General features: G+C 46.5%; 1 protein-coding gene across 3 annotated transcripts in view; it reads left to right on the plus strand.

Moving 5' to 3' along the window:
* The window catches only part of cu (NADP/NADPH phosphatase nocturnin), a 67498-nt gene that overhangs the window by 49042 nt on the left and 10229 nt on the right, over positions 1-8227 (plus strand). Inside the window, exon 1 of one of the 3 annotated variants that reach the window (XM_050183322.2) lies at positions 4219-4280. The exons of the other annotated variants lie outside the window; for them this stretch is intronic. Within the exon in view, the coding sequence (XP_050039279.1) occupies positions 4225-4280 (56 nt within the window). The 5' untranslated portion in view covers positions 4219-4224. Of the gene's footprint in view, positions 1-4218; positions 4281-8227 lie in introns of those variants that run through there. 3 annotated transcript variants of the gene reach the window in all.

An 8227-nucleotide genomic window follows, 5' to 3' on the forward strand; every position in this document is an offset into this window, starting at 1 on the left:
CATGAAATCTGAGAAAAATCTGAATATCTCCGCAACCTCGCAACGCAGCCTGGTATTTGCATTTCGGGCCTCGACTAGAATTTGCTAACATTGTTGTGTACCCTTTAACTGGCTGTACTGCTGCAGGCTGCTCATAATTGGAACGTCCTTTGAGATCCCGTGGTCCGTAAACTTTTGTGGCCTGGTGTACGTACGTTTGAATACTATTCATACACAGGCTTTACGAATCAGGCACGGCGAGACAGTTACTGAATTCGCCTGCAATTAGATTGCACGATAGTGTGTGCGCACCGCGTAATCTCTACCTTTGCGCGTTCATTTTGTGTCTCATATTCGTATCTTGACGCTTTGTTCTGAAGAACCACGCGCCATGACGTCTATGCACGCATGCGGGGATCACATATATGTATAAAAAATGACTATGATGACAGGTGAATAGGACGCTCATTGTTTACTACTTCATTTCTCATCAAATGCGAAAACATACTCTTTACGGAGATATCGCTCTATTACATAGTGTACCGTTACACTCGAAATATCTGGCAATCCGAGACACAGGTCCGTTCACGTGTAAGCATTTCCACAGCTTTAACAAAACGCCGCTTTTATCTAATTGCTTGTCATTTACTGATGAATTATATGTAATTACATAGACGGGAACATGAACGCGCACCTTTTACATGTAGACATTTTCTGCTTCCAATTATCGGACATCCTGGTTTAGATGGGGCATGACTGGTTTGTGAGGAAGTGCGCCATTGACCTATGTTCGCAGTAAAATTAAACTTAAGAAAGAGCGTTTGAGACCCTTAAAGAGAGGGCTGTTTTATTTACTGTACGATATACAATTCTAGAAAAATATCGGCATCAGTAACGCATGATGCCGTCAGGGCAGGGTCTTAGGGCTGAATCATCACGGCTTCTCACCGTGAGCATCCTTCCTCAGTGGTCGTAAATTGTCGAACCATCGTAAAAACAGTTCAGAATTGACTCCCTTTCACTGCTTCTTAACCATGAACCGTTATTAACCAGACCCGCAGGGCACCACCAGGCTAACTCTATAGCACCTTATTTTGCTAGAACTGTCGCTTGCAAGTATTATTTTCCACGCATGGTCTTAGATTGGAGCGACTTTATCCAGGCATCTTCTTATTCTCTGTTGCCGCACCAAAGTAGCACTGTTGCACAATTTCGCTGTTACTATAGCAATATTATTGCACTAATCTATAAACAGATTCCGTTGTTTTGTATTCCTTTGTATTGTATTGAATCTTATTACACTAATCTTGAAACAGATTCCGTTGTTTTGTGCTTTATTATATGTTATTACACTAATCTCGAACGTTGTCGCTTCTGGTATTATTTCTGTTATTTTTAATCTGCCCGCCTGCTTTGCCCCAAGGGTCTGCAGTATGTAAAAAATAAATAAATGCGTCATTTCGGGTTTGTACTTAATCAGAGTGCCAATACTAGCTGAGTCATCGCGACTTCTTGCTGGCAACGCTTGACTGCAGCGCGGCGTGACATCAAATACGAAGGCAAATGATGAAGTTCAGCACTTGCTGCCGAAATACTGCTTAAAATAGGTCTTCGTGTTTAGAAAACAAAGGAAAAATGAAAGAGGAGAGAGAAAGTGACACATCCCTGGAGCCGCACCCGCGAAACGTATTCCAGACGCCGGTATTTACGACACTACATCTCGCGCCAGCTCATTCATTGCCTCGCCGCCCTTATGATTTCTCCGAGCTAGCCGCCGTTCATCAACCACACCATACATGGTTCTTCCAGGCTCCCGGGCTTAGCTGTTCCTGCAGGCGATGTGCAGTGTTTGTGTATACGGACGCGGGAGTTACGCTGACAGGTCCGGTTGTGCGTTTCCTCCGACGTCACGGAGGAGGAGGCGAACGTATCTCACATTCGAACGGCTTTGTGCGTTCGCCTCCGTTTCAGTCTGTCGCGCCGCATCGCAACCTTGGAAAGTGCCGCCGCTCCGACACCACCACCCCCTTCCTCCGACGTTAGCGCTCTTTGTCGGGTGTGCGTGTGTGTGTGTGTGCGTGCGAGCTCCGCTATATACTGCTGACGTCACAGCGGGACGGCACCCCCGCCGAGCTTTGACTGCCGTACATTCGGCGGCGCAAGGTCGGTTTGCGGAGCGTAACTTCCCGTCGTCTCAATGAATAGCGAGCTTTCTGGTCGCTCGTCAACCCGCGCACCCCGGAGAGACTCTCCGTCCGGCTCAGCCGAGCGAGAAACAACTACGCAGTCGAGCCGGGACGTCGAAACAGTGCACACCGACCGCGCACATCCGCTGCGTTGTGCTGTTGTTGGCCTCCCGAGAATATCGGCCGAGAATTCTCGCGGCCTTTACGGTGTTGACTGATTGAGTTCGACGAGTCGAAGTTTTTCGTGATATCGCAGCCGCTGTAGAATAGTAACCGTCGCGGTATGGAAGTTCAGGCGCAAGTGCAACGCTTTCTGTGCGGAAGGACGAGGTATGTTTGTGTCTTAACTTTCTCTTTCTCTGTCTGTAGGGCCACTGTTTAACGCGTAGCTACGTTCGGCAAGCTCAGACTAACGTCGCTTAATCGGTTGTGTTCGACTTTGTTCATTAAAGGGACATTCGAGAAGAAGATCCGTTGAGACTAATGAGCGACTCCTTGAAAACTGTTTTCGTTAAATTCAGGATAGTAGGTTGATTATTTAGAAGAGAAAATGAAGGTTATGTAGTTCCATTGTTTTGAACTTGGCGCCGAAACCCAAGCGCCGGTACGTCAGCGTGAGGTCGCCGATTTAAAAGCATAGTTTTCTGTTGTTTGGGCTGCGTTTTCTCGGTGAAAGCTCCCGAAATGAAACTTTCGGCTTCCATGTAGCACAATGTGGGCCCATTTCCTTACCGATAAAAAAGAAATCTAACTTTTTAAGCACATTTAATTGAATTAACGTCATGGATTGGGACGTCGTCACAATCCGAGACGTCACGACGTGCTGGGGCGGGAAGTTCAAGGCGGCGTCTCCTCTTGTCTCTCCGTTTTTTTTTTCTCTTTTGCGCCTTTTCTGGTTCACCAAGGCTCTTCTCGCTGTAAGAGTGGTGCTTTTGGCATAGAATATTTAATAATACAAAGGAAATCGTTTCTTTTTCTTCTCTTTAGTGTGCCTTTAAAAGCTACTGGTAAATAAATGTTACTGCTCCCTTGGCCGGACATATGAACGTAGCGAGCCAACGAGGCTCTATAAATTTTTTCTTTAGCATGGCTTAGATTAAATCCTGCCAACGGGTTCTTCGGGTAGGAATGTGTATACCGTCGCATCCTGCCGTCTATCCTTATCATCGCTCCCCGTAGCCTCTTTCTCCTTTCCTTTCCTTTTCCTCTGAACAGAGTAGCAGGCTGTTGGACCTTAACTTCAGGTTCTCTGCGTTTCCTCTAATAAATTCTTTCTCTCTCCGTCTCTCTATGTTGCTATCTCGTTATCTTAAAGATTCCAGGAAGTTTGAATTTCATTGAACATATGTGTATGCAAAGTACAGCTTTCCGTCTCCCGAACGGTATTGTTCTCAAAACCCCTTGCAGTTTAGCTGACAACCTTATAACACGCCGAGGTAAGCTTAACCTGCAACACAAGAACGTTTAATTATGCCCAGGGCGACCTCATTGTGCGATAAAAGCCCCTCGAAAAATGAACGCGCCGATGGTGGAGACGCTTCCTTCAACTTTTGACGAGCGACATTGCAGGGTCGCGAAATACCGAGCAGCTCTCGCGCGGGGCTTCGAGCTTCCGTTGCCTTTGCTCCAGTCCATTCGTTTCCTTATAGCCTCCGCGACCCTGTAACACTTTCGCGCATTTGCATGCGCCATATCAGCTGGCTTACCGCACAGCTGTTTTACACCGCTCGCGTTGGCAACCTTTCCGTCTCTGCCGGTCTCGTTTTGCTTTTGTTTCCTCTCGTTTCTTTCTTTTTTTTTTTCTCCGTTGCCTCCGAAAGGGGGCTACCGCTAGAAATAGCGGGCGCTTTCTCGGGTCTAAATATAGCCTCACTTCGTTGCCCCCAGCTCGTGGTTTCGCAGCTTCCACGATTTGACGTCGTGTGTTTTGCGTGCGACTCGATGTCAGAGAAGTCTTGTCACTGGCCGGAGCAGCAAGCCGTCGGTTGATAGTATACTTTGTGCGTAGGCTTCGCGCGGTGGACAGCGCGCTGCTAATTGCTTCGTTGCTACGAGTCGAATGGGAACGATGCGTCAGCCTCTGCACCTGGGAGCGGCCTTACGCATGGCGCCAAGGTAGGCCTCGGACTGAGTCGGCTATCCGTGTTTCTTAGTGTCGCGGGGCACTGAAAATCGGTGTGCCTTAAGTTCTTTTTTTTAAAGCGCCATGAAGCGACGGCGCTTCGGAATCTTTGAAGTGCACATTCGCGCATTTAAACTGTAATTTATTGTTTTTTGTGTTTTATAATAATTATGTGCATGCACCACCACAAGAAGGTTCAATGGAAGACAAGAGTGAATTGCAGCAGTTTAAAAATCAGCTGTCTTAAGATGCGTGTGACGTTCCTATCAATATAGTAAATACTGACCTTCTGGATACAGCTTGTACACGTATTCTACTGCTTATATAGTCTAACATAAATGTGCGACGTGCGCTCAGTTGTCGCACCAGGTAGGATGTTACGTAGTGACAAGGACCAGGACCTTTTCATATTTAGCGCGCAGCAAAATTGCCTTCTCTTTGTCCCCTGTCTCTTATATTTAGATCATTTCATTGGCCGTGGATGGATAAGGCGCTAAAGAGCGATAACGGCTTATAACGAAATCAACGGAACGTTATCAGCGCACCTGGCGCCGCCACCTGCAGTACTTTGCTTGCGTTACGAATGCATCTCGCGCCGCAGTCCGCACCAGCTACCTCCGTATTCGGAAATGTGTCTTAACTTGAAGCTGATGCTTGACTTGATATAAATGACGCCTGGTGCGAACGCGCCCAAGACGCTCATTGGGTTTCTTTTGGTGCGTTCACGATAGGCGTCATTTAGATCAAGTCAAGCGTGAGCTTTAGGTCAAGACACATTTCCGAATACGGGGATTAGTGTCGCCGCAGCGCTGTCGTTTGTACTGGCCGGATCAAGTTTGATAACATTGATAATGACACCGGGCTGCGTGGAGGTGAGCAAGTGGCACAATGCTTACGCATGCTTGGACAGCTCCCACAGCAGTTCGTGCGTTATTTTTTTCCCTTGAAGAACGGTAGCTAGCTGGGCGAGTCGGTACAATTGCATCTATACTTACGGTGCGAACGAACCGACAAGACAAAGAAGAAAGACATAACACGAGCGCTGATTCATGACTGAAGGTTTATTCCTGAGAAACATCACATAGATAGGAAAACTCAGGCAAGCTTGCACCCGCTTGCGTGAGTTTTTCTCATTTCTTCAGGTCACACAAAAAGCGCGTTAAGGGACTGAATATATTAATCAGAGTATTTTGTCCAACTCCTCCTGTAACGCCGGGCTGACTTTTCTTGGTTGAATCTCTTGCCTTTCCCTGATTCTCAGTCACTAGCTTCTTCTCAACCTACGCGTATATAGTTTTGATGACAGCCACTAAGTTTACGAATTCTCATGTACAATCGTGTAATATGACTTGCAGCACCCTTCTTCCTGGTCGAAGGGGCTGCAGGGCTGCGCGGTGGCTCTGGCTTGCGAAATAGCGGTTTAATAAACTCCACTAATTGGAGCTGTGTTTCGGTCTGGGACTTACCCTGTGTCTGCGCAGCCGTACAGTCTTGGAGCCCCTTCGACCACGGGCACCGGTATTGCAGGTCATATTGCACGTGACTGTACCTTTCTTTCCAAACATTCGTTGTTTAGACAGTATGTTATCGCGCATTCAGCTCCGCCTTGAAGAGAGATAGAGATGAAAAAGAAGTGCAGCAGTGGTTGGTCAATTTGATAATGGCCGAAAGTTCTCCATGTGAGAGGTTGGGAGTATGCGTACTACACAGCCTCTTGCACTCTGCCTGCAGTAGCCTCTCGTTTCAACATCCTGTCGCCTGACTTGCAGCATTCGAGAAAGAGATGACAGCGCGCTTAGATAAGGTAGTGAGTGAAGCTTTCTTATCTTTCTAAACGAGCAAAGTCGTCCCAGCAGCGATCTTTTGCTTCTTTCTCATTTTCTTTTCATATTTTTGTTCGAGGCTAACCTCCTATCCTCGTGCTCTCGCTCTCTAAGCTTACGCTGCCAACTGACTCTCGAGGGATTGCGCATCTTTCGTTGTACTATAGCAATCCTCGTTATCTCCGTTCCGTCGACCTTTGATTCTTGCTTCGTAGAGAAGTATATCGTTGAGAGGTGTAGATAGGTGGCCATCGCCTGTTATCAACGCTTACGTGTTTCGCGCAGCCAAGCCAAAAACCTCTTGTCTTCTTCTTTCTATTTTTTTTTTTTTTTTGCAATGCAAAATCCCGATCAAGGCCTCCCCACCCGTATAGCCCCTGCCCCTGCGCCCCTTGTCATAAACAGTGCCCGTTGTCGTATTTTCCTTAAAAAGCAAAAAAGAAAAAAAAAAAAAAACGCCTCATAAGCGTCGTACCATGGCAATCGCTACAGCGCTATTTTACTACAACGCTGTTTCGCTGCCAAGTGCTGAGTCATAAGAACGATGACGCAGGACCTAAGCGCCGGTTTTCTGCCCTCGGTGGCTTTCCACATTTCTTGCGACGGGGTGATATCTTGTTTGCGAGTTGAGATCCTTTAGCGTCATAATAAACAACTAGAGAGAGCAGCGGAAGAGGTCTGCTTGCTGTGGATTTCACAGTAATAGGGAGACATAGAATAACATTAAAGAAAAAAAAGGTTACAAAATGAACGAAAATGGCGAAAGGCTGTACATTACGACTAACCTTATTGTTATCAGGTTCTTTTACTGTAAAAAATCGCTGCCTATCACACCTGGAAAGAGATAGCACACGCTGCCCTATTTGTCAGGAAGGATAGTATGGCTGACTGTTCTCGCGCAGTGTTTGTCGTACGTCTGTAACCTAAGTAACGTACTTAACAGTGCGTCGAACCAGTTCCGGTCGTTCCATCTCGTGCCCCACTTTATGTAAAGCTCAACTAAATGTGGGGAGAGTGGCGATAACATTAGCTTGGCTTTGTTTTTGACGTACTGAATGGATATATATATATATATATATCTCCTGTGTGTGTGTGTGTGTGTGTGTGTGTGTGTGTGTGTGTGTGTGCGTGCAGGGTGTCCCAGCTAACTTTAGCCATAGACAGACAGACAAGAAACTTTAATTAGTCCTAAGGGACTACGTTGTCGTAGTCGCGGGCCGCGCCCGCGCCGGGGGCGGAAGACCGTGATCTTCAGACCTGTCGCAGGCCCTTTGGACAGCCTTTAGCCACAGTTTAAAGATATGCGACTGCCGCGTAGATGAACAGAATAAAGTCACGTTGTTTGCCGTCGCTTGGAGATACTCACTGTTTCTTCTTTTCATTCGACCTAATTTGATAATTAGGCTTAAATAATTAAGTCCTCAAATATTATAATTCGATGAAAAGTGTCAGTGAGGGAATTGTAGAGAACCGTTACAGCTTTCTGTTGCTCAATACGTGTTACATAAGTTTTTCCGAGCGTAAAAGAAACGCGCGAATACACGCAAAGTGCCTGCAGCGGCCAGTCTCGTTGCAATTCTGCAATGTGGCACGCATTGAGAAACAGAAAGCTGCATCGGGAGTTTTTAACGTGCTCTACAATTTTCTCGTTGACACTTTTAATCTAATCATAATTGAGAAGTTAATTAGTTGACTAATTATCTCATTAGGCGGAATCAAAAAAGTAATTTGAGTATCTCCAAGCGACGGCAAACAACGTTACCTTTGTTCTATCCAACTACGTGGCATCCGCATATTTTAAATTCTGGTTAAAGTTACCTGAGACACCCCGTGTGTGTGTGTGTGTGTGTGTGTGTGTGTGTGTGTGTGTGTGTGTGTGTGTGTGTGCGTGTGTGTGTGTGTGTGTGTGTGTGTGTGTGTGTGTTCGCTCGCTCCCTCAATGAAACAAGTAACAAAAAGCTGGTGTCTGCGCTCCGGTTTTGTGTGTATAGGGCGTCGTTATAGCGGAAATAGTTTGAGGGCGCAACTATAGTGTTCACGTGCTGTCCTTCGCGCTTGTGCGTCGCTGTTGTTTGTACGATAACTTATTTGGAAGTTCAGTGCATACTTCACCTACA

Source organism: Dermacentor andersoni, chromosome 4 (genome assembly GCF_023375885.2).
Source record: "Dermacentor andersoni chromosome 4, qqDerAnde1_hic_scaffold, whole genome shotgun sequence".
NCBI classification, from domain to species: Eukaryota; Metazoa; Arthropoda; class Arachnida; order Ixodida; family Ixodidae; genus Dermacentor; species Dermacentor andersoni.